The following is a 27,954-nucleotide window of genomic DNA, read 5'->3' on the forward strand; positions in this document are numbered from 1 at the left end:
AATGTCCCACAATTTTCGTTCAAACAAGTCGATATATAGCCTAGGCCTATATTTAATTTATAGTTCACAAGATTTAACAGGCATGTGATTGTAGGAAATCATATAACGAATATTTAAATAATGTTGAATGAATTTATAATATTTTGAATATATTTTTGTAATTTTTCTTTCTATAGCCTATAGACAAATTCAAATATAGCCTACCAGTTGTAACACATTCACAGTATTAATAGCATAAACCAAACATATAGGCCTAGATAGAATCTCAAAATATAATTTAAAGTAATATAATAAAATTCCCTTCAATTTTTTTTTAAGTTTAGATTGTCATTTGCATGAGAGAAAAAAAATCTGATTTTCTGAATACACACAATTTCCCAGTATTTTGTGAACTATATTTAAAACAAAGTTAATGTGAGAGGTCTTCGCCATAGTAGGATTAGTAATATTGTAGTACGCAGCTGCTACACTGCGCGAGGCAGGCGACACTCCCTCATTCCGCTACGAGCTGGACCGACTCTGAAGGATTCACCGGAACTTCAGCCTGTGCGGCTGTCACAGTTTTAAATAGGGGTTCGGTCCAATATGGCGGCATACGGATGGAAATACTGATGACAGTCCGAAAGATCGCCTCGATTTGTACGATGGTGAGTTTTTCCTCTCATAAGTGAGTGTTGTCCCGTCCACTGCGTCTAACCTGTGTTTGGATTAGCCTGCTAACAGAGCTAGCTCAACAGCTAACAGATAAACAACCGTGTCATGACATGGCAGCACAGCCACAAAAAGTTTGCACACCTCTCTGTCTGTGTTTATAGATGCACTAGAAGTTTGGAGATGTGGTTAAACGGACTTTTAATGATTTTTTTGTCAGATAATTTGATGTTCTGCTCAAGGGTTATATGTATAGCCTAGCGTAGTAGCGAGCGACACACATAATGACCATGTTTGATTAGCCGGGCGGCTCAGCTTTATTTACCATCAGATAATATTAGTCATGTGGACGCTTTTCAATGTGTTTACAAGCGTTTTGTAAAGAGTTAAGGTCGTACAGGCGAGGTCATACATGAGACTACAGTTCCTGCTGTTGTTGTTGTGTTGTAACATTATTTGAAGGACACAACTGAAAGCTGATTCAATGAACTCGTGCTGAAAGCGTTTTCTTAAACTGTTACGCGAGAAAGTGAGAATACAAACAGTAACATACAAAGAACGTGAAAGTTAGTGTAATTGCAATGCTGTGTACACAATATTGTTAGAAATGAAAATGTTATTATGCGGGTAGCTACTCGGGGGTTTGCTAGTCCATATCAATCAATACAGGCTTTAAATAGCAGCTATTTATGTGGCAACTTCCTTATTTACCAGCAGTTACTGATAATCAGTTATTGAGATAAGACGCATAGCTTTACTTGTTGATTTAGCTTAGCCACCTCTGGGTGCCAGTATGTAGGCGTTACATAAATTGAGTGAAATTTATTTGGCTTAGGACCAAGGTCATCAATTCTTGGGTTGATACATATGTAGTTGTCTATTCGCACCGATTAACGTTACCTAAGTCATGAATCAGATCCTCCTGGAAATGGCATACTTCAAAAGATGAGAGTATTTTAATGAATTAATTCTTATCAAAATAATCAAAATAAAATGCTAAAAGTAAGACACAAAATTAAGATGCCATCCCCTCCACCCCAGTTTGTGTTAATAAAGAAGTTTTAACTTAATTACAGCAAAATATATCAGCCTATGTATAAGGAAGGGGGTCTTCGAATAATGAGTTGAACAAAGGGCGTCTTCAAGTCAAAAAGGTTGAGAACCACTGGCCTAGGCCTTAAAACATCTGAGAACTCATTCATTACACCTCAGATACTGACAGCACTTACAGCTCTGCCTTGATGTTCTCCCCTGGTGACACTGAGTGGGTTCACTTGCCTATAAACTGCATCTTGTTGCCAAGCCTGGCATCACACTCCACAAACAGGATGTTCCTGTTAGTCTCGAATAGGTCTCGAATAGGTGCAGAGTGTTCCTGTTCACTTGTATTATTGAGACCCCATGAGCAAACTGCAAAGATAACCATTGTGGCTTTTCTCGATAGGGCGCCAATGCCTCTGCTTTGGAAAAGGAGATTGGACCGGAACAGTTCCCTGTTAATGAACACTACTTTGGACTGGTCAATGTAAGTTTGCATTGTTGTCTTTGTCAGTGAATGTGCTATTAATAGAAGATGATTTTGCCATATTACTTTTACATTGTGAAGTACCTGGATTTTTTTTAAATGTAATGTGCTTTTGCCATCACTTAATGGCAGATTTGGCAAGCGTGCATTAAAGGCAGCAAGAAATTTTTTTTTTATCTCCAGGTCAAGTCACATTTATTCATATAGCACTTTGTACAATGCAGATTGTTTTAAAGCTGCTTCACAATAATAAAACAGGAAAAACAATGGACAATGGGACATTTTCTAAAATATATTAGTTAACATTCAGCTCAGTTCAAGTCCAATGTTCTTAATTTATTTCAGTGTCAATGTTCCAAAGTTAATGACATTATTCAGCTCCGTTAAGTTCAACGTTATTTCAATTATAGTTCAAGAACAGTGTCAATGTTGCAATATTAGTTTCATTATCCAGCTCAGTTCAGTTCAAATTTTGTTCCAGCACAGGTTTGCGTTCATTGTCAGAGACATTAATTGGAGATTTGACACGGGTATATGTGCATGTATGTCATCACATGTCCTTCATCACTCTTTGATTTGTTCTTTGTCCAATCACAATCTGGTCGCTCAGTTTGGCAACACCTGCTACTGCAACTCAGTGCTGCAGGCACTGTACTTCTGCCGGCCCTTCCGGGAGAAAGTGCTGGCCTATAAGATCCAGCCTCGGCGTAAAGAGAGCCTGCTCACCTGCCTGGCTGACCTGTTCAACAGCATCGCAACTCAGAAGAAGAAAGTGGGAGTCATTCCACCAAAGAAGTTCATCTCCAGACTGAGGAAGGAAAATGGTGAGAAAAGATCACGGGTCCTACAGTAAGGGATTTGACTGACTGACTGACTGTCAAGAGAGGGGTTGTTGATGTGGGATAGTGGTGATGAATGTAATGCAGGTGACCAGAGATCTGTCAAATGATATGGAAAGATGTTGCTATACAGATATTATGCATGGCCTGATATGTTTGTAAACTTTTTGAATGTAGGATCCAGGATCCAAGACGTTGGATCAGTAAGGCAGTAAGATTTCAAAAAGAAAGAGAGAAATTAATACTTTGATTTCTCAAGGACGCATTAAAAATGTATCTAAAGTGACAGTAAAGACATTTATAATGTTATCTATATTAAATAAATGGTGTCCATATCAGGGTTTCCACGAACAATGTTAAGCAGCACAATCATTTTTAAACATTGATAATAATAAGAAACGTTTCTTGAGCACAAAATCAGCATATTAGAATGATTTCTGAAGGATCATGTCACACTAAAGACTGGAGTAAGGATGCTTTGTCATTACAGGATGTAGAATCTATTCTACAAAATAGAAAACAGTTCTTTTAAATTGTAATAATATTTCACAATATCACTGTTTGTACTGTTTGTTCCGCCTTGGTGAGCAAGAGACTTCAGAAATATTAAAAAATGGGGGTTGTGCTGACCCCAAACTTTTGAATGGTACTGTACAATTAAATATATTTGCATGTATTCAGTGTTGCCTACCATTTATTTTATAACTAGAATAACAATACCATTTATTAGCTCTGATGTGAATGTCTCTCGAATTAACAACTGGTCAGTTTCATAGCAGATGTGGAGTTGGGATGATTTGTTCTTCAATAAGTGAGTGTGATATTACGATATATGCTGCTCTGATGGATTACAGCAATAACGAACCAGTTAATAAGTCATTCGTCATTAACTGCACTACTCTGGTCATCCAATATGCAGCCAGCAAAGAAAACATTTATTGACTTGCAACTACTTAATGTTGTCAACACTTCCTTCTACTCTCCCTACAGAGCTGTTTGACAACTACATGCAGCAAGATGCACACGAATTCCTCAACTACTTGCTCAACACCATTGCAGACCTGCTACAGGAGGAGAAGGGCCAGGAGAGACAGCAGAATGGAAAGGTAGTACAGAATGGTGGGAGCGGAAGTGGAGGAGGTGGAAGTGGTAGCAGCACAGGAGAGGGTGAAGCGGAGGAAAAGACCCAGCAGACCTGGGTGCATGAGATCTTCCAAGGCACACTGACCAATGAGACACGGTGCCTGAACTGTGAAGCGGTGAGTCAGAGGAGGTGGAGTGAGTCATAGACACCCTTAAGTGAGTTATTGTGACCATGTTATTGGCTCTTTGACTTTGACTAATCGGTGTCTGGGAGATTGTATGGGTGTGATGGGAGGACAGTTTTCAACAGTGTGTCATGGGAAAAAAAAGAACTCTGATAAATGTTTGGATTGTGGAATATGCTGATAACTCTTCTAGCAAATCTGAGATGTAGAAATTTATAAAATGTTACACATCAGAAACATCATTTAACCCCCACAAAAAAAACAACTAGGTGTGTTCACTTAAGACATAACCGACTATGTTTACGTGAATTCTCATCAAGACAGATATTTTTGTGTATCTGACTGTTAAAGAGCAGTAAGCTGCTAAAGAGAACTCAATTTAGGATTGCATGCTATTTGAGAGAGGCATCTTTCTGTGCGTGCGCTTCGGGTGTGTATCAATTTTGAGATTTTTTTTGTTGTTGTCGCCTTTTGCCCTTATTAACTCTGTTTAACATCAAGCACGTCCCACACTTTTTGCATTCATGTTCTTTTTGGGGAAGCCAAAACATCAGATACAAGTGCTTTACCTATGAATGACATGCATAACTTTTTTTTTATTAATATAGCTTATAATAAGAGTACTTTATTTACAATTAGACAGTACATTAATATGTATGATAGGCCTATTTAATGACATCAAAAAAATATTCTTTTGTTTTTATGCATCCATGCAGAATCATTCAGAAGCATTGCAATGCATCTTAAAAATAATTGCAACACTCTAATGGTTGATGTTTTTTTCTGATTAAAAATTGTGATTGCAATTAAAAAAAAAAAAAACGTTTTTATGCTTGATTATATATATGCTTTTTATATATTAATATGTCTTAATTATTATTATTATTACTATTATTTTTATATAATAAAATATTAAACATAAATAAATACAAAATATTACTGGTGTTATATATATATATATATATTATATATATATTTATTTATTTATTTATTTATTTATTTATTTTTTTTTTTAATGAAATTAAGAAAAATATTTTTATTTTGCAGTACATCTGTAAAATTACAATACTAATATTTATGGCTGTCTTTCAAATGTTAAACCATCAAGCTCTTATTTTGGTGGAAAATCACTTGGCTTGGCTGTATTAGAGAACAACATGTAATATGTAAAGCCCCCTTAGAAACACGTCAGCCTAATTATCCAGGGCTTCCACAACCAACTAGTTCAGACAAGCCACTAACTAGCTGATTTTAAAATATGCACATCCCAGTTGAGATGAAATCTGTGTGTGCTGACAATCCAACAAGAAAACAGAAGTACAAATTTCAACAAGTGCACTTATATTGTAAAATGTGTAATCCTGTCCTCTTATGCCCCAGGTGAGCAGTAAAGATGAAGACTTCCTCGACCTCTCAGTGGACGTGGAGCAGAATACCTCCATCACACACTGTCTTAGGTAAAGCTACAAACCTCACAGTCCAGGTGGTGCAAGTTCTTTGCTAAAGGGTATATTGCAGGTTAAATTTTTTTCGAGATTAATATATAACCTTGTATGAAAATACCATATGAAAAGGTAGTGCAGGATTTAAAATGTTTTAAAAAGACATAAGAGTTAAAATTTAGTAGATAAAGTGGCCATTTCGTTGGCCGCTTGGAAAAAGCGTTTTTTTTTTCAACATCGCGTCATATTACGTCACGAGAGGGAGTGGTTCGCCGAGCTCTGCGTTGGCTCAGTGCAGAATAGGTTGGTATTCAGTAGAGTCTGTGTATTTTCGGTAGGTTTTCTATTCCAATTTATCATTGTCATGGTAAATTATTATCCAGCCTGTCAGGGCATCGAGTCCACAGGTTTCCTAAAAAAAAAAAAGTTAGGAATTCTGCATGGTGGCGTTTTGTGCAGGTGAAGAAACGGGACTTCCCTTCGCGCATCTGCTTCAAAACACACGGTGGTGTGTATAGTGCTTTAGACCGGAGGATTATCATCCCGGCGATATGATGGAGTCAAACATTGTTATACTCATGTAAGGCCGGCTACACACTGGCTCCGTGGCGTTTCTGTTGCGTTTCAGCTGCGTGGCGTTTTTTGTGTCTTTGAACACCAGAAGCGTGTCTGACGCGTCGTCGCTGCTGCTAGGTGACGTAGAGGAAGGCCTATACTTCATGTTAAACATAAAATGTATAAATAAATATTTATATAAATACATAGCCTACTGATACAGCAAAGACAACGTCAGCAATATGCTACAAAATATTTTGTTCTGCATTGGCAGGTGCAATATTTGAAAATTGATATTATATAAATTTTTTTAATTACAATTATATCTGCATTTATGTCAAAACCTAGAGACTTTCACACATAAAAATGTCATTTATTAATATGTATTCGTGTCAAAATGACAAACAGCTTTTCCTATTCTATTTTGCCTGGAAACGCTTCCAACACTCTTGCTTGTCGCATCAGTTCTATTTCTAGCATGTGCTCTCGGCGCGGCTCGTGTGTAGCTTGCCTAAGGATGAATAAACATCCACACGCGATGCTTCTTTGCCGTCGTGTTAACATTAATGAATACAAAGTATGTACATTAACACAAATGAATACAGTCTCACACTTTTTCGAAAAAAAGTTCTGAATTATGTGATATTTTATTCATGCCATGTATGCACATTCAAGTTTACTCAAATGCATACTCATAACGTCATATACATCCTCACACTAGCGGTGAATCGGCACGAAATAAACCCATAATACAGAATTAATGAATAAAGGATAAACACAATAACACAACATTACTGTCTGTGGTTCGGCGGCCGGCGGGAGATGTGACGGTCCCGCATCCGGCGGGAGATGTGACGGTCCCGGATCCGTCAGAGATGTAGCTCGGAGAAAACGTGAACTGTGCACCGTGTCGTGAGTCTTGTAAGTTACCAAATCAGTCGTGATGAGAAACCGCTAACGTTATATCACATAACGTTTAGTGTGAACGGATATTAACGAGTGTGACTTTTCCTGACGGTCAAGCCTATAAGTTTCTGTTATTGGTAAGTAAATCAATAACTTACTAGATGACAACGTTATCAGCTTGGCTATTGCCTGATACATGAGAATAATCAGTACAGTGTTGTGATCTGAGCACAGTGATCATATCGTTAGCTAGCTTTATCTAGCTAACACTGGTCTCTATCTAGCTAACACTGGTCTCTATCTAGCTAACACTGGTCTCTCTCCGAGACACCTGCCGCTGTTCTCGACTGTTTCTCCTCACATAAATACTCAATCTGTCTCCTGTAATCGTTGTTCTGTCTAATCCTGGTCTGTCCCTAATTGTGTGTCATAATTGTATGGCTGTGGTCTGCCATATGATTATTAATAAACATTTATAATGTCCTCAGCGTCCGAGCTGTCATTGCGATCCATTGTTTTCCTATCGTTGAGATTCACCGCACTCCCTCTCGTTATGTCACGTCCGGTTTTGGCATTTTTAGATGCGGAAGTAAAATTTTCTCACAAAAACGACTCCAAAAGCCTTAATAGTGTATTTTAAAGTATATTTTAAAGAAAATCTAGTTCCTACATTATTTTTCTATACATTGACTCACTGGAGTCTCTAACCTGCAATATGCCCTTTAAATGTTCATAAATGTGGAAGAATAACTTGTTGTCTCTGCGTTGACAGGGGTTTCAGCAACACAGAGACCTTATGTAGTGAATACAAGTACTACTGTGAACAATGCAGAAGTAAACAGGAGGCCCAGAAAAGGTTTGTAGTTGCAATAGACTGACGTGGCTGAAATCACTCTTGTTCCTGAGTTGCATTTGCTGTGATATTCACATCAACCAATGTAACCCTGATGCTATGTACCACTCCTGTCTATTTCGTATTTCCTTCCTTTCTGAATGCATTGATTATCATCATTATAGCCAGATTTACTAAACGGCAAATAAGTGTGAGAGCGCAATTCCATATCTACTGACGTGTGATCTACGGACAACGTGCAAATTAAAGAACAGACGCAGCCGGATCATTTCCATGACGACCAACACCATCTACCAAGAGCAGCGCAAATTAGCGTCTTTAAGACATGCTTTTTTGCCTTTAAATAATGGAGCAAATACCAGTAAATTGGCGAGCGCAAACCTTAGTAAATCACCTCTCCTCGCATAAATTGAGTCTGAAATGTCAGCTGCAAAAATAACTGTGTCCACACCTTTTCAGTGCTAATTCTGACTGTGTGTCTTTAATAAATCCTGACTGTAGTTTTTTCCAAGCTGTTAGTAAATCTGGCCCTTAGTGTGCTGGTTCTGTGCACAAAGAGGAGCATTTAGCAATTTTGAAAGTAGCATTTAACAATTACAGTTGCTCAGGAAGTTGGCAAATAAAGTGCAATCTGAGAATGTAGATGGAATTTCAAGTTAAAATCGATCCTGTCTCTCCTTTTCCTTACAGGATGCGGGTTAAGAAATTACCCATGATCCTTGCCCTGCACTTAAAGCGCTTTAAGTATATGGACCAGCTTCATCGCTACACCAAGCTCTCCTATCGTGTAGTTTTTCCTCTGGAGCTAAGGCTCTTTAACACCTCTGGTGATGCTACCAACCCCGAACGATTGTACGACCTGGTGGCTGTAGTGGTGCACTGTGGGAGGTAGGTTTCTGATGTCACAATCAATTTAACCTGTCAATGTTTGTTATCTTGATTGAGGATTTTATACTAATTTAAGAGCATTTTATCAAAATGCCATAACTTAATTTTATGTAATTTAGTCCACTTAAACTCTACCCCTTTCTTACAACCAACCGTAAGCTTGCATTCAGTCCAATCAACAACTGATGGATAGAACCAAATCCCAACCCTACATTTTATTTTACCTGATAATATGTTTGGAAGAAAAGTTGCTACTGCTGTTGCATCATGACTTAGTCTCACTTACTCAACAGAAAAATTCTGGTCTTTCACTTAACCAGTAACTGTCACCCCCCCTCTTTGAGCATAGATCTGGACTTAAATTCATGAATGTTTAAATACAGAGCTAAGGTTGGTCTCTTTTTAAAGAAGACACTCAGCAGATTATTGCAGAAGTGAAAGTTAAAGGGAATAGTTCACCCAAAAATGAAAATTCTGTCATCATTTACTCACCCTCAAGTTGTTCCAAACCTATATTAATTTCTTTCTTTCTTCAAAAGAAGATATTTTGAAGAATCTCGGTAACCAAAAAGTTGATTGACCCCATTGACTTCCATAGTATAGGAAAAAAATACTATGGAAGTCATTTGGGTCCATCAATTGTTTGGTTACCGACATTCTTCAAAATAGCTATTTTGCCCAGGGTCATGTATGTAGGGCTGTAACCGTTAAGGTGTTAACGCTAAGCGGCAACCTCCCTCAGTTTCTCTTGAAGCCAATACGGAAGTGACTTAAACTGCAATTCATCGACTGGGATTCCTCCAGAAGGGAGCAGAATCTCATTGAGCCCCATGTTAAAATGCCTAACTTTACAGCAAAAAAAAACATGTTTACAGCCTGGTACAAATTGTGGTTTTGGTCTATACGGCTAATTTTGCCCTTCATGACAACTGTGAGGGGGGTGAATTTTTTTTAAGGCTTTATATTATGTAAACTCATTAGTTTACCTTATATAAAGCCTTAAAGTTCTGCATAATTAAAGTCGTGGCCACTTTGAGTGACAGGTGGATAGCCATTTATCTTAGCCATTTATCTTAGTCATCTCGTCACCTCAGCTCCACCCACGTCCCGTCTCTTTGCCCATTTTCTATTATCCACAAGAAGGCAACGGCCAGCTCGTCCCTACTTTACACTTCAAAACTGCTCTTCAGAATGCTATGGGTGACGTCACAGACACGTCCATATTTTTTTACAGTCTATGGTTAATGCATGTGATTCATTTAAATTCCTTAACGCATTAAAATAATTTAATGCAAATAAATGACAGAAGTATGTGAAGCTGCGTCATTAATGTAATTTTCGTCATGCAGTTAGATGATCTTAGAAGTCGCAAGTTTATCACAATCACACTGAGCATCTACAGCACCTGTACCCCTGGTAGGAGGACATTTCCATTCTAACTCTTTAACCAGATTCTGCTTCTCTGTTTGTGATCAGGCCATTTAAAGCCGTTAAACTCTGGGAAAGTTTTCAGTTATCCAGTAATCAAATTAATTCAAACAGCCCAAAACAGCGCTAATGTAAAGAAGGCAGGCAGGCTGATTACACCAGACATATCAGAGGGAATAGAGACTCACATTGTGTTTTGGTGTTTCCAGTGTGTGCTTTGCTTTAAAACACGAGCTCTGTCGTATTCTGCGATTGTTTCTGAAGAACGCAATTTTGGTGTCGTACAGTAAGCGCGTGAGAGATGCACAAAGAACAAACCGTGTGTGTGCGCGCTCCAGATCACCGATCGCACGCTGCATTCATGTACAGACACAGTACATTTGCGTTGTTTCTGCACACATTTGTCATGATTTGTCATGTGTACATTGTTGTGTTTAATAATCGTTGCTTTATGCAGTCAAAGCGGTTGATTTAGGAGTTTTTGGCTTCTCCGTTTGGTCCTGTTCGGTATCGCAGCTTGACTTGTCTAAAGTGAAAACAATCTCGTTGTTGTTGCTCTGTACACATATTGTACACTGTGAATTCTGTAACGATTTATTTTATGTAATGTTTTTTTTCATGGGTGCTTAGGTGTGTATACATGTATTGTTTAATATAATTATATGGACTCCTTATATTTGGTGCCCTTTTGGAGTCTTTAATGATCCTTGAAGCTTGCAGAAAATACAGTTTTCTGATTGTTTGCTTTGCTGGATATAGCAAATGATGACAAAATGAATGTGTTTAATGAGAGAAATGGCGTATGCTTAATTTTACGACAAGTGTGCGATTAATCGCGATTAAAAATGTAATCCATTGATAGCCCTATTTCTCTGTTGTTAATCATATCTTTCTTTCTTTTTTGTAGTGGTCCAAATCGAGGTCATTATATCACTATAGTGAAGAGTCATGGCTTCTGGCTTCTGTTTGATGATGACATTGTAGAGGTAAGTCAGTGTATAATTGTTGCTCTACTTAAATTAATAATGTGATATTCTGGGTTAACTCATCCGTTGATGCCAGTGATACATCACTGTCAGTATCCGGATAAAATAATTTAGATTTTTCCCTTAGTTTTGCTCAAAATAAAAACGTCATACATACATTATTTTACTGAATAATACAGTTGCCCCATAGACTTCCAATGCATGTGCACGTTTGTTCTTTGTTTTCTGAGAGGTGAAATAATTTTCTGAACTAATGCTTTTGATAGAGCTCAAGTTGCATTTACCCTAGAATAGTCCTTTTGTTTCATTTTTTAAGAAGAACAAAGAAAGTGGAAGTATCTAATAATTAAAAAAAAACTAGACCTTAAAGCAGCAGTTTCAGTTCAGCAAACTTTGTTTCTTCTTCCAGCTGTCATTGCTTATTTTATTCATTTTCACATTTAGTTTGTGGTATCTGATGATAATTGTATGATTGCAGCTTGAGGTATCTGGATGTCTAGCACTGCACAGTAGCACATCTATTAAGGTGATGTGCAGCTGATGTTTATGCCTCACCAAGTACTTGTCTGGAGTTGTCCTCACATTGACCCAAATACTTTTCTCTGAATGATGGGAACTCTTATGGGAATAGTAATGCGTTAATTAGACCAAGACTCTTTCATTCATTTGGCAAGTTTCACTTGATGCTTAAAACATTTGACTAATCTTGATATGGAATGGAACTTTGTGTCTTTTTGTTAATTAGAGCAATTTGTATTGAAACATGCTAAAAAAATTGTTATATTATTGTGACCCAATACCATATTTTCCATTACATCCTCATGACACATGATTAGGTTTGCTCTACACTACTGGCTTAAAAACAGATTTTCCACCACCAGCATGCACATTTATACTAAAAAACAATTTGATTTTAAAACACAGATGTGATATCCACTCTGCATCATGGTAACCCAGACAAATATTTACACACATGTTGTGAACACAAACTCGCAGGTGCTTCTCAGAACATGAAGTGGTTGTTAAAACATACACCACCACTTGAGGGTATTTATAAAAGAGGTTTAAGTCTCTGGAATTTTAAATGGAGGCAGAGGCTGTTTTTTTCATTATCCAATGTCTTCCCAATTGCACATCTGGAACGAGAGACATGAGAGCTTTCTGGAGTGGGACATTTTCAGTTCAAATGCGATGCATATGCTTCAGAAGACACTTAAAGGTGAATCTGTATCATTCCTGCACTTCTAGTGACACCAAACAGAATATATCAGTTGATTTCTTGACCCAGTGTTGTTTTGTTTGACCCTTCTGTGGTTGTCAAACAGATTATGTAGTTATGTGCTGTGCAGTTAGTTGTGCAGATATCACATTCTTCACCTTTAAAGGGATGTCATCCCAAACCTGTATGGCTTTTTCCTCTGTAAAACACAAAAGAAGACATTTTTGGACTTCTATTGTATAGGCAAAAAAGCAAGTTTGGAATGGCATAAGTGTGAGTAATTGACAGAATATCCATTTTTTTGTTGTTGAAATATTCATTTACTCATGTTGCGCCAAATACTTTCGTTTATCTTCTAAACACAAATGATGATGAAGTAGATTGAGTGTATCCACTAGAGGTCGACCGATGGTGGATTTTACTGATTTCGATAACTAGGTTGGACTGCACTTGCCGATAACCGATTAATCGACCAATAGGTTTTTTTTTAATGGATACTGGATTTAAAAAAACATTAGTAAAACAGTGCTGAACTTTATTAAGAGAATAATGATCCATGAAAATGTGCTTACTTAAAAACATATAAATATGAATATTAAAATGAGACGTTCTAACAGAACAAATTATTCAGAAAATAATTTAAACATTAAAATATTACAGGTCAAATTTGTTTCTTTACCTATAACCTAGAAACATGCATGTACATTTCATAGGTTACACTACGCAAGTCCTTATGCAACAAGGATGTATTAGCTTTAGGGATGAAACGGTATGGAAATTTAACATCACGATTATAGTGACCCAAATTATCACGGTTATCAATATTATCACGGTTTTGTTCAAACGAGATGAAAGTATTCAAAAAGAACAGATTCACACACTTAAAAAATTTCAACAAGTTTTATATTTGAAATTCAACAAACAACAAATAACTAAAGCAGCTCTAAGCACTTTTTTAAGCTAGATTCTGTGGGATTTCCTTCCTTAATGGCCGTCGTCAATAGCAACGCATAATGCATAAATAATAATTTGTCGTAAATATAATCTCTAATATTATCTCTGTAAATATATTCTCAAGCAATATTCTCATCAGTGTTCACTGTTCAGCAATGATGCATTTAAATCTAGCATGTTTTGTGTTAGAGCCCATACAGTATCCTAGTGAAATAATGCATATCCATATTTCCATATGATTTGACATTTATTTTATTAAATATCAAAATGTGTGCAATCATACCTGACACCTAAATGATCACTTTAAAGTCAGTTTTATGACTGTCATTCTCTTCAAATGCTATTGAAGTCAGAAACGTGTATAACGTTACTAATGTTGTGTGTAACTTTAGAGACGGTCCCTAAATTCGCCTGCGTTATGCCAGTCAGATCAGATGCGCTGATGTGGTTCTGCTGTGTTTTAAAACTATTTTCGCTGCTGAAATAGAACAAAAACAGTCCAACACAGTATGATGAGTGAATCTCCTGCGTACATTGCACGTTTATCTCTGCTTTGAGTGCAGATTTCAGCGAGTGAGCGCGGCGCGCGCTCTGAACGCCTCTGATTATGAGACATTGCATTCATAAACTCAATATAAACACGTGTGAGTGGTTATTATGCGCAACGCGATTATAACAGACGGCTTTTGAGAAGACTAAGTTCAACAGCCAGAGTGACTAGTGTGCAGCCGAAATAACGTTATACCCGCAAATGGCGGTTGTTAATGTCAAACCCTGAATATTATCCCTTAAATGTCACCCTAGCCTTGTCTGAACTTGTTCGTTCGCTTCACGTTATTATTTCCCAGACGTAGTTTTGGTATTGAGGTCAAAGTCCACTTGCCTTGCGTTCGTAGTTTTGAAGTGTTTCCCTCTATTACAGCGACTTTCTTCTGGCATGTTCTGCAGACAAGGTGACCATCTTAGATTAAGTTTCCCTCAGGACTTTTGTAAAAGCCAAAATATGACCACACCTCAGATTTGGTCCTTTTAGAGGCTGAACAATCTCCAGAGTGCTGTCACTGCCTTCTTCCATTTCTTCTCATTCAAAAACAGCGCTGCGCTGCGTCACACTAGCCACGTTTACATGCGCACTTTTTTTCATTCCGATTAAAATCATTCCGATTGAAAGATCGTTTACATGAGACGTTATCTAAACCGATCTGGTGTTTACATGTGCTGACTTTCAGTAGGAATCATTTTGTGACATGCGCACACAGTTTGTCTGCCGCCTCAGATTTGTTACGTATCGTGGATCAAAAGTTCTGTGTTGGTAATTTTTATATTTATTTATTTTTCTGTGGGCGGACATGCAGTAGTTTAACCTAATTTATGTCCTATACAATGGCTATTTCAACAGCTGTGAATGATGAATGCAGAATCAAAAATGAATTCAATTCATTTATTTTGAAAAACACAAAATTAACAATAAAATGCACTCAAATTATTATTAAAAACATAGGATATACGGTGAAACATGAATGAAGCATTCAAGACGTGCTCAGCATCATTAGTACTAAACATATATGTTTCAGATGATTAAGGAAAGATACCATAATCACAAAGGTATAAATATTAACAAAATTAATTAAAATAGACTGTGGGTAATGTTACTTAACCAATTTGAAGCAGTTGTTGAATTTTTTTTTATAGCTAACTTAACTGACGAGAAACCGTTCCCCGTTGAAATGGCAGCTCTCAACGGCCACCAGGACTTGTACAGTTTTATAAAAGCTATTTATTATTTGTCGTAAAGTGTAAGAATCACCTCAGAAAAATTAATTATTCTGTCACTACTGTCAGGCGCAGTTGAAGCCTATACAAACGCTGTCAAGATAAGATGGTGTAGCCAGGCTATGTCTGTCATTATTCCAACATCATGTTCATAACATGTTACGAAATAAAAAGTTTAATACCTCAGAAAAATGAACTTTCCTCTCTTGTCAACATTAGCCTTGTGTGAGCGCAGCGCGCGCTGTACTATATCACGTCACAGAAAGACGTTACTCAAAGTAATCAGATCAGATCGTTTACATGGTGGAATTTTTCGTTTGATCGGTTCATGAAAAGGTTTATCCCACCCCTCTCAAACCGATTACAATTTCATTCGGTTTGGCCATTTTTATTCTGATTGAGGTGTTTATATGGAGTATTTTTATTCGGATTGGACTTTTAAACCGATTACAGTGCTCCATGTAAACGCACCTACTGACGCTGACTGGACAAGATGTACCGCAAGTTTTCACAATCGTGATAATCACACGCGGTGTTATTGATAATTAAATTTTATACGATATTACTAACCGTCACAAAATGTTATCGTGGTTTATCGTGAAACCGGTAATCGTTTCATCCCTAATTAGCTTACATGAACTATACGCATTATGCAAAATACATTTTTACAGCATGTATTAATATGAACAATGCAATTGTACCTTGATCATTCATGTTAGATCATAGTGCATTAACCAAGGTTAACAGATTAATTACAAATTCAAACTCCATTTAATGTTGAAATTAACATAATAACAATGAACAATACTTCCACAGCATTTATTAACCTTAATGTTACAAATGGAATCTTACTGTAATGTTACCATTTCATACAAATCCAAACAGTCTGCTTTTTTAGAAGGAGATTATATAATAATAGACGGATGCACTTCTGCTTTGTTTATGTTTCTGTCGGCAGCATGACGATACAGTTTGCTTTCTCACGTCGCTAGTTTTATATATGCAACATTTGGGTCGGACTTCCGTGTGTTTTTATCACATTGCTTTACCTGCTTGAGGTAGCGCTAATGTTAGCGTCCTCTCAGCCTCGTCGACAAACATTCACACTGCTGTTCTTTACCTGCTAATGCAGCATCTAGTCAATAAATTAATTACTTTATAATGATTTGGGGAAAAAAGTACTGTAGTGTTTTGTATTCATACTGTTAAGCTGTCGGTGTTTTAAACACACATCTGATGTGTCAGCGCTCTCTGTGCAGCGCAGCCTCACGTGTTAATGTAAACAACACAAGGCGTCAGTGAGTTTATTTCGCCTCTAGAGGCCGCTCTTGTACTATAATGCCAGCAGACCGTTCTCCATGGGTGTCACTAGGTCCATTTTATGGAGGCTTCAGCCCCCCTAAACTTCCGCCCAGCCCCCCTAAAAAAATGTGTGATTAACCTTTATAACATATGAAACAGGTGGGAGGCTTCGGCTTCGTCCCGTCTTTTAATCTGCGTTAATCAGCGTGTTCTTCAGTCCGCTGTGGCGGCGAACAGAGCGCACGTCAGAAGCAGAGGTGTGTGCGTTGATCTGAGCTCTCATTGGTCTGTCACCGCTCGTCTATGTCAAAATATTTGAGAAAACCAATCAAATCAGAGTAGGCGGGCTTTATGTACGCACAGAATCTGATGAGGCTGAGCGCAAATTTTAGCTGCAAGACTCAACGTCAAGTGCGAGATATGTAGCTAAACTATTTCATATTTGACAGCTGCTTATTTAGGTCAAAAATGTTAAACACATGACAAATATATTCAGGCAAATGAATAAACTTTTGTCTAATTTCACCATTTTGAATTGAAATAGGCTTATGTAATTTCATTTAAATAATATAATTAACAAACAAGAAATATTAACAAAGCCATTTTCTTCCGATTAGGCATAGTATGTGTAGGAATGAATAATAGTAATGAATGTGTGCATATTGTAAATTAATATAATTCCATTTGTAGCTTTCAGTAAGTAAAAAAGCTCAGTTTTTTTCAGCCTGTATAGGGCATAATATTAGTAATGAATGTGTGCATATTGTGAATTAATTTTATAAATTTAGTTACCTTTCCTGGTAGCCTTCAGTAAATTAACATGTATTATGAAAAGGATTAAAAAACAAATGATTAAAAAACATAAATAGCCATTAAACATATGTTTAGTCTTCACTGAAGAACTTTATCAGTCATATCGGCTCACTGACATGGTTTTCAGGCTATTGTTATCTAATTTTTGGCGTTCAGAATATCTTAAAATGCACATATGTAGATCATGGAAATCAAAATTTTCTCAGGGGAGCAAGTCCCCGAGCCCCCCTAACTACCTCGCATTTGGGATCTCAGTGATTATAAACCTGCCTACATTGTTATGATTAAGGGATGTACAATATGGTCGTGCAGAATAAGGCATTAATATTTGATTTATTAGTAATAATAAACAGCCAATATCCTAATATGCATACTAATAAGCTACTAGTTAATAGTGAGAATTGGACCCTAAACTAAAGTGTTAGTTTTTTTTTCATACCCTCACTGGTAGTGTTGTTTTTGGCGGCCTGTTTTCATTTTAGTTTTAGTCTAGTCTTTGTGTCAAGCTGTCATTTTAGTTTTTATTAGTTTTAGTCATAGTCATACTCTTTTTAGTCTAGTCAAGTTTTAGTCGACTAAAAGTCTGAGCATTTTAGTCTTATTTTAGTCAGAATTATCTATGACTATTTTCGTCTAGTTTTAGTCGACGAAAACTGATGACATTTTAGTCAAGTTTTAGTCAATGCAAATTGTATTTTAGTCTCTTTTTAGTAATGCAATTCTATTTAACCCAGTCAATGTAGTATAAGTACGTATTATAGACAAAACCAAAATCTTCTTTTAGCCAAACCCATTTCAAACAAGGTTATCTTATTATATTATTGTTACCTTAGACTCAAGAATACATCCATTCCAGACACGGAAGACGCTCTGATTTGAAGTTACAACATATTTATTTTACCAACTAAACATGTTAAAAGGATACACACATACATTTAAATAAAATAAATAAAAACATTGAGATGTCTCTTAAGGTTTGTGGTGTTTTTTCCTGTGATTTTTGTGGCCACATTTTTCCCCATCTATTTCCACAACACCTGTTTTATTTTCCACTTCAATAAAAGTTTTTCCAAATGTCTTAATAAGAATAAATGCATATTTAATTTAATAATAGGAAAATAATATCCAAATTATTATTTAATTATTTAAATATGTATAAAATTAGACCCACATTATAGTTAAAATGTTTTTCTGTCTTGTATTTTATCTCAAAATAAAGGATGTAATTTTATTCCACATGGAAATGAGTGGAAATAAGTGAATATAGCCTCTTATTCGCTTATGAGGTATTCATAATGCTGCGGTTATTTTAACATATATAATTGCTGCCGTTATAACGGCACATTTCAAATGTTTACGTGCTTTTCTTTCTTTCTTTGAGCGGTGATGAAATATCTTGCTCTTGTAAATACTTACCAATATTTCAGTAATAAAAGTCTAGATCTTTAAAATGCATCCAGATAACAGCGAAGCACAACCGCACGGTGCTCTGCAGTGGCCAAAAAGGATATAAACCGTGAATTCTGAAGTGATTGAAAACTCAGAGATGTGGATTCAGACGGCACCCCACGACCTTGGTGTTTGTCAAACAGTAATTCAGTTAGGTAATTCGGCCGGAGATTTTTACACGGGTGGTGGGAGAAAAACACTGATATTCTGTATTAAGACGACAATAAAATCACTGACTAGCCCCTGTAAATGATGAAGACACCTTACGACCGCAGGACAAACAATTACCGTCCGAATAGGGCTTACGAACCCCGACTGGCCGGCCAAAGGACCCGTTCACTCACCGGAGACGCCGCGCGAGTGGGGTTTGAAGAGAGTGATGTCACCTGCGTCTGCGCAGTGAGACCTGGGGCACGTTCAAAGCTCAAACCGGTGCGCAACGTTTTGCTACGGTTTCCGGTTGAACGTCATGTTTCCTGGAAACAGTGTGCAACGGTGAGCAACGGATTTGAGATGCGTTTGATCTCGTTTGGTGGGTGTGTCAAAAATGTCAGTCCAATCAGCAGCAACATGTGTATAAACCACGCGGTATTAAAGAGACAGCTCTCACAATGGGTCCAAGTGAAGATGTTTACAAATGGATCTTTAGATGTTTACAACAGCTCAGTATACGCAACAATTGAAGATATTAGAAGACATGATTGTCGTAAACAAAAATACAGCATATATATCAACATGATGATGTATTTATTTATATTTTTAGCTTCATTGCAAGGCAAATTTCATATATGGTAATTAAGTGCTTTACATAAAAATGAGAAAGAAAATACAAGCTATTAAAAAAGTAAGAACTAGAAATAAAATAAAATAAAATTACCAGGAGATAAAAAAAGGTTCATTAAATGGGATTGGGATGTTGTCTTTTATTCTGGACGGTAAGGGCAGTGCCTGCATGTATTTTACAGTATTAAACACGTATTTATATCGATTTCATCAGGCTCCGAAAATTCCTCGAGAAGAACACAAAGAATGGCAACACGGAAAAACTATCGGTGTGGATTTTTGCCGATAACTGATTGTTCCACCAATCAGCTATCGGTGCCAATTTTTTTTTTTTTTTTTATTTAACCTTTATTTAACCAGAAAAAGCTCTCTGAGATTAAAAATCTCTTTCACAGGAGTGTCCTGGCCAAAATGTGCAGCAATACATACAGTTCCATCACAAATAAGCATCACACAAACAGATTAAAAAACACTTAATAGCAGTTGCATAATGTTAGATCAACTTCCATTTGCCGGATAACTGATTTGAAACGATCCAGAGTCAGCAGATTTTCTAATTTTAATTTAGATTGGAGGAGATTCCAATCAAACGGCGCTGCGTACATAAAAGACTTCTTACCTAACTCAGTTCGAGTAAAAGGAACAGAGAGAGTATAAAAGTTTTGCGAACGAAGAGAATAATTCTTGATAATTTTCTGCTGCATAAAACAACAGAGATAAGAAGGCAACAACCCCAAGATGGCTTTGTAAATAATTAAGTACCAGTGCATTTTTCTTCTGGTAGACAGAGAAGGCCAACCTACTCTATGGTACAAGGTGCAATGATGGGTTGAAGATTTACAATTTGATATAAACCTTAGAGCACCATGATAAACGGCATCTAAGGAAGAAAGAAGATAAGAAGGTGCAAACTGATATACAACATCACCATAATCAAGGACAGGGAGGAAAGTAGCAGAGACTAATTTCTTTTTTACATTAAAAGAGAAGCAAATCTTGTTCCTGAAATAAAACCCAAGCTTGATTTTCAGTTTATTCTTCAGTTGAGTGATATGAGAACTAAAAGATAGGGCATCATCAACTATGATGCCTAGATATTTGTACTCTTTTACTAATTCAATCACTGTACCTTGAAAGGTCTGAAGAGATAATGAATTATTTTCAAGTTTTTTTGATTTGGTAAATAACATATACTTGGTTTTATCAGTATTCAGAACAAGTTTTAAACTGTGAAGCCTTAACTGAATAATATTAAAGGCTGACTGAAGCTTAGACACGGCTTGCTGTCCAGAGGAAGCACTGCTATACACGACAGAATCATCGGCATAAAAATGAAAGTTGGCATCCTGAATGTCATAATCAAGGCTATTTATATAAATGGTGAATAAAAGGGGCCCCAGCACCGATCCTTGGGGAACACCTTTGAAGATCTCCAATGAATCAGATTTTTTACCTTCGGCTTGAACACACTGGGTTCTTCCACTCAGATAATTTTTAAACCAAGGAATAACGTGACTTGATAAACCAACAACCTTCAATCTGTGCAGCAAGATTCCGTGATCCACTGTATCGAAAGCCTTTGATAAATCAATAAAAAGCGAGGCACAAAATTCACCATTATCCATTGACCCTACAATATCATTTAAAACTTTCAAAATAGCCGTTGTAGTGCTATGTTTTTTGCGAAACCCAGATTGATTGATAGACAACACCCTGTTTGCATTCAAATAGCATGTCAACTGTTCACTAATGAGGCTTTCTAATATCTTTGATAAAACGCAGAGCTTTGAGATTGGTCTGTAATTATTCATTATAGTGGGATCCCCCCCTTTTAATAAAGGAACAACAAATGCTGATTTCCAGATTTCTGGAATAACACCAGTATTTAAAGAAAGATTAAAAATATAAGTTAAAGCAGATGTAATATAATCTACTGCTAGTTTCAGATACAAAGGCTCCAAACAATCAGGACCTGAAGATTTGTTTATGTCAAGCAGACAAAGTGCTTTATAAACGTCAGTTCTCTTAATTTGTTTAAATCTAAACTCTTCCTTTTCTAGATGACTTTCTGCATTAATAAAATCAGAATCAGAGCCTGTAAGATTTAGTGGTTGAAATAGAAACCCAGAGGCAACAAAATGCTTATTAAAGCAATTGAGCATATGTTCTTTATCTGATATGCTAGTGGAATCCATTTTTATACATGATGGAAAGCTAGACTTGTTTTTACTACCTGATATCAGTTTTATATTCTGCCAGAATTTCTTGGGATTATTTGAGTTAATAGTGGTTTTTTCAATAAAATAATCAGCCTTTGCTTTTCTAATAGCGACTGTGCATTTATTCCGGAGCTGCCTAAAACGAATCCAATCGGAGCCAACATCAGATTGTCTAGCTTTTGCCCAAGCCACATCCCGCTCACGAATTTGGACAGAAAGGGCTTCAGAAAACCAGGGATTATCCCTACCTTTAACACGGAATTTTTTAAAAGGTGCATGCCTGTTGATGATTGATAAGAATCCATTATAAAAGTAATTCCAGGCAGACTCAACATCGGGAATAAGAAAAATCCTGTCCCAATCATAGCGTGCTACATCAAAAAGAAAGGCTTGTTCATTAAAGTGCCGTGTACATCGTCTAGTGATAATACGTGGTTTGTGCTTGGGTAATTTGGTATCTCTGACTATAGCAACGACGCAGTGATCACTAACATCATTAGCAAATACAGAGGCCAAAGAGTACTTATGAGGCAAATTACTGAAAATAAGATCAATTAATGTGGACTTTTTGTAATCCTTCGAGTTGGGTCTAGTAGGTATCTCGACTAGCTGAAAGAGATTTAAAGAGTCACAAATTGCTTTGAAACAATCAGATACTGACTGTAGCCAGTTCACATTGAAATCACCGAGGAGAACAAGCTCCTTGTAGTTCAAAGATGTCACCGAGTGCATCAGAGAGGAAATGGCATCAGTACTAGCTGATGGGGGTCTGTAGCAACCAACTACAGTAAGATGTAAGGTCTTGGTAACGATAAGATTTAAAGCTAATAGTTCATACTTTTTAACTACTGACTCAGAGAGCAACACAGTAACTTCAAAACTGTCCTTAACATAAATTGCTACCCCCCCTCCCCTTTTTGGTCTATCAGTCCTATAAACGGTATAACCATCAATGTCTATGGCGTTATCTGAAACTGTTTTTTTAAGCCATGTTTCGGATATCACTATAACATCAGCACTGGTGTTTTTTGCCCAGATACGCACCAAGTCCAACTTAGGAAACAGGCTTCTCACATTCATATGAATAAAACCTAGTCCTGATCTAGATTTGAAATCAGCAGGAACTTTGAACGTTAGAGAAGTGTCATTAAAAGGACCAGGATTTGGTAATACATTTCCTGATATCAGTAACATAAGAACTATGAAACTCCGACGCCTTACTGTTTCACTTACATTTCCAACAGAAAGATTCAAACAAGTGGAACAGTTGGGGATGCTGGGCTCCTTATTTGTATGAGCAGAAACTATGGAATCCTCGTACACAAAGTTTGAAAGTAGTGACTTCAAATGGCAGTCCGAGAGAACGTTGAAGTTTGTACATATACCAATCCCTGTCCAATTTGTCCATTTTAAAGTTGAGAAAATATCGTTATGTAACGAAAAGTCAGAGTCATACCTGTGGCCGATGTTTCCCTGGTAGAGTATCACAGCCAGAAATGCCACCAGAGCCGCACAATTAGATGAAACAAACCGCATAGTCCTTTCGAAGTCCAACTGAGCCAACAGCCAAAATAAAAATATGAAGGTTTCTTTGCTGACGTGTAGACTTGTGGTACTCCAACTCTTTTCACAGAGCGCTGCCCGACACCACGATGTAGAAAGAAAGAGGGATCCACGCTAACATCAAACCGCGTCCCGCACCGAGAGAAAATCAAAACAAAACAAACAGAAAAGGATCAGTGCCAGATCAACAAACAGAGACCGATTTCTCAAAACGCTAGTTTATGGACAAGGCCACAAGCGTTAATGAAATAAGCACTTTCCTTAGTGAAGTAGAGCCTAATACATTTAGTCCAGTGGATCGGCGTCTTCCCTCCGTTTGCAGCACAATCGGCAGATCAGCTCTTCTCTTCCGTTGTTGGAGATAAAAAACCACACACGATCAGCAAACAATCCCCGGCTTGTCTTAACATAAGGCGGCGAACTCCATAGGTAAAAGTTGATAAACATAAAACAAATAAAATTATCTTTGACATAAAATTAAGACAAGCTAAAACTAAAGCATGCTGCACACAAACGCACACAAACGCGGACATGCTGCCATCTTGGATAGGGGGAGGGGCATACTGATTGCCAATTAATCGGCAAAACCGATGAATCGGTCAACCTCTAATATCAACACCCCCAAAGCTTGCACAGTCCTAACCACTTCCTGGGTCAACATTTCAAATTTGGATTTATATATTTATATGCTGTTTATTGTTGATGATCGCATTATTTTTATATGCATCTGCTTACATATGAGATTGCTCGTTTCTACTTCTTTTTTTCCTGTGTTTTTATATGGAGAAACTGTTCTTGTTCAGGAGATGCGTAATAGCGCCCCCTACCTTATAACAGTGAAAACACTGAAAGCTGTAAAAACTCATCAGTGGCAGGGCAGTGTTTTCTCATGAAAGATGAGAGAACTTGTCAATGGCGGAGAAAGAGTTAATTACAGTCTGAAGAGACCCAATCTCTTTATATGACCAACAGATTTTTCCTGGTAATTTACTCACCCCCATGTCATCCAAGATGTTTATGCCTTTCTTTCTTCAGTGGAAAAGAAATGTAAGGTTTTAGAGGAAAACATTCCAGGATTTTTCTGCATATAGTGGAGTTAGACAGGTTGAAGGTCCAAATTGCAGTTTGAATGGGCTTAAAAGGGCTCTACTGGGGAATACGGGTCATTTTCTAAAAATAAATAAAAATGTAAACACTTTTTAACCACAAATGCTGGTGTTGCACTAGCTCTGCGATGCGTCATGTTACATAATCACATTGGAAAGGTCACGGGTGACGTAGGCGGAGGTACCAACCCATATTTATGTCTTTGAGTCAGTTTATTGTTTAGAATTGTCTAAACAATAAACTGACACAAAGACATAAATACGTGTCATTCAACATAGCAACAACTTTTGAACGGCCCTCCTTCTCCACACTTGTTTACACTGGATCGGTACTTCCGCCTACATGACCTTTCCAGCGTGATTATGAAATGCGTGGCGCATTCTGCGAGAACCAATGAGGTTTGTTTTTATGCGTCAAGCAAGTTCTTTAAGTCAGCAATATTAAAAATGTTTTCCTTCGTATTCAGTAATCCTTTTTTGTCCCCACAGAAAATAGATGCCCAAGCGATTGAGGAATTCTATGGTCTGACATCGGACATCTCCAAAAACTCAGAGTCAGGGTATATACTCTTCTATCAGTCTAGAGACTGAACCAGCAGGAGTGACCGACAGAATGGAAGGATGTGATTTGTGAGAGACAGGATCAGGCAGATAGAGGGCCCGGGCTTTGTTGACAAGGCTCGGCCCTCTGCTCCATCCCGTCTCAGTCAAGTCCCTTTTCATCCAGGCTTATCAGTGGAGCTTTGCACTGGAGCATCAATCGCACGGGGCCCCAGACAGGAGCAGTTGATGCCAGAGTGACCTGGACACAGCACAGTAATCGCCCGTCTGGTTCGCTGTCGTCTCACTCGCCTGCTTTGTGTTGCTCGGCACACACAAAAACGCACATATAAACATGTGAAATGAGCATCTTGATGGCCTGAGAATAGACACTGTACAAACGTTTGTTTGTTTTCCTCACCACACACATTAACAAGTTTAATTTTGATCATCTGTTTCACATTCATCATCGCTGGGTGATAGTGTCATGATCCAGTGCAAAAAAGCCGCACAACATTGTTCACACTTCAGATGTTCATCTGCAGTGTCAAACATGACACATTATGCTACATCCAAGTCAACCAGCTAGTTATAAATGTGCCGTTTCCAGAGCCAGTAACTCATGTTGTCATTAGAGTAGAGCTGCTCAACCTGAATGGAAAAACCTGACAGGGCTTAAATTAGCATGAAGGGGCATTTGTTTTTCTTTTCTTTTTTTTTTGTGTCAAGAACTTCACAAGTGATTTCATGTAGGGCTTATTGTAAGGCAGGCCTGTGGATTGATGGGAGGATTGTGGATGCCAGAGAAGCGCGTGTATAAAGGATGTAGCTTGGCTTAAGAATGCTCTTTCAGTATTCAGTGAATGTAAAACATTCTGCCAGTTCTTGTGCGCCGCAAGCGAGTGTACAGCTTGATTGTGTCATATAGTGCACGCTTCATCTGTGACACTACAGTTAGCGCACTATTGAGATAGAAATAGGGCTTGATATTATTCCGAATATAAGGTGAAGCTCATAAATCGTATTGAAACCAAAAGCTGCGCCCATTCAGTCATGTTTTGTTAACACTGTGAGATTGTCTGAAATGAACTTGGATAATTCGGTTTAGCCATTAAACCGTTAGAAATGTTGGATGATTCAAACATAATATGACTGCACTCCATTATAAAGTCTTCTGGTTCATTAGGCCGATTGAGTTGGCCACATCTATTCTGTTTAATCTCATAACACTTCTCTAGATCTCTGTCGTCTCCTCTGCCCTCTTAATGAATAACATTTTAACTGAATATAGACCTAGAAGGGAAGGGAAGCAAGGCCGACGCTGAAGTGCAGTTTTAGGTCTGTCTGTGAATGTCAGTTTTAACCTGTGACTTGACCCGGATGGCTCTGTAATAGTTAGGTTGGTTGAGGGTTGTTTCTTGTTTGTGGGTGTCGCTCAGCCTGGAGGATGAGTTTCTTCTCCCAGTTGGCTCTCAGCTAGTAAATATTTACGAGACAACTAGGCCAGCCTGCAATTAGTCAAGTTGTATAGGCAAAAATAAGCACATCCAGCAAGATTAGGTATTTGAGCCTAAAACTTGTAAGGCGGAAAGTACATACTGGCGAGGGACTGCAGTAAAATATTCCAGTTTTGCTGAGGTCTCTTGAAAGTTTCTAACACGCACAATTGTCGTGTGACTAAAGTTGAAAAGGTGGTATTTTCTTTTCATTTCAGGTTTCCTTTGTAAACTACACTGGTTTTATTTGATTGTTGGTTTGACAAAAATCTGCTTTAATCTGTGAGGGGTCATAACTGACGCTGCTGCTGATTATTATTATTATTCCATTCATCCTGTAAAGTCTACTTGGTATCAATGCATGCGTGGTATAACAACTCTTAACATTGTTATAAAGCATGTCAAAAGGTCTTATTAACAAGACATCACAATGTCTGTAAAGAGGTTTAAGCTTCTCGCTTGTCAGTTAACCTGCTGGCATTGCGTGTCTTAAGTAGACTGAACTATATGTTGAAATAAACTGACATATGGTGCCATTTCATGTAAATTACACACTTACACATGCTCTGTGAGAGTGTTTGTAGATGTCATCATCATGTTTGAATTAAGGCTTGAGTTAACTGGATAGTTTATTTTTGAAATTGGCTTTTGATCTACTAGTTACGGGGGAAGGAATGTTTATTTTATTTTGGCTCTTTTATATCATACATTTATTTATGTGTAATTATAAATGTTATATTAACTTTTCTTTGACATTTCCATTTTTATACATTTGCTAATTAGTCCCTTATTTGGACACCAGGACTGTTGTATGTTAAGTGGAGAGATGGTTGAAACAAAAAAATGTAGGAGTGATAATGTTGGAATTATCAGATTAATGCTGCCAGCTTGAGAAGTTGTTACTAGTTATAGAAACAGTTAATGCACTGATCATGGTAACAGCACCCTGAGTGTTGGCATTAGAAGACAGACAGACAGCAACTGCATTACAACATTAGACAAACACAGTCTAATGCTACATCATGCTAACATTAGTTGTTTCATTCCACCTCTTCCGATATAATTTGTAATGATGTTTATTCCATACTGGGTTTGAGAAAAAGTGCACTTTCGATAAAGCAATGTAAAAAAAAAAAAAAAAAATTGTAAACCAGCTGAATAATCTGGTTCTGGAGTGGAGTGAACAGCGTGGATGAAAGATGGGACTGGATCACCTTGTCCCAAATAAAAACAAACAAAAACACATCAAACGCCTCAAGGGGGTTCATATGGTCTGTGTGTTTCTTTATGATGCCATTGAACTGGGCAACACCTTGCAATCATAGATTGTACCATGATGTAATCACTTTCAGGAAGGAAACTTTTCACAAATATATTTTGCAAACACCTAAAGTTA

General features: G+C 37.4%; 1 protein-coding gene across 1 annotated transcript; it reads left to right on the forward strand.

The window, feature by feature from the left end:
- The first annotated feature begins 472 nt into the window (after positions 1-472).
- On the forward strand, positions 473-27,780 carry usp12b (ubiquitin specific peptidase 12b). Its single transcript, XM_079811216.1, has 9 exons — positions 473-647; positions 2,096-2,176; positions 2,787-3,000; positions 4,006-4,274; positions 5,664-5,740; positions 7,959-8,042; positions 8,730-8,927; positions 11,263-11,341; positions 25,012-27,780. The coding sequence occupies exons 1-9, from the start codon at positions 600-602 to the stop codon at positions 25,111-25,113; spliced, it is 1,152 nt and encodes a 383-aa protein (XP_079667342.1). The 5' UTR covers positions 473-599; the 3' UTR covers positions 25,114-27,780.
- Positions 27,781-27,954: the final 174 nt, after the last annotated feature.

This window comes from Gobio gobio (genome assembly GCF_949357685.1).
Source record: "Gobio gobio genome assembly, chromosome: 2".
Lineage (NCBI taxonomy): Eukaryota > Metazoa > Chordata > Actinopteri > Cypriniformes > Gobionidae > Gobio > Gobio gobio.

Coding starts and splice junctions, on each gene's coding strand:
- usp12b (XM_079811216.1), top strand. CDS start 600: ATGGAAATACTGATGACAGTCCGAAAGATCGCCTCGATTTGTACGATG. Junction 2,177..2,786: donor ACTACTTTGGACTGGTCAAT/GTAAGTTTGCAT, acceptor CTGGTCGCTCAG/TTTGGCAACACCTGCTACTG. Junction 8,043..8,729: donor AAACAGGAGGCCCAGAAAAG/GTTTGTAGTTGC, acceptor TTTTCCTTACAG/GATGCGGGTTAAGAAATTAC.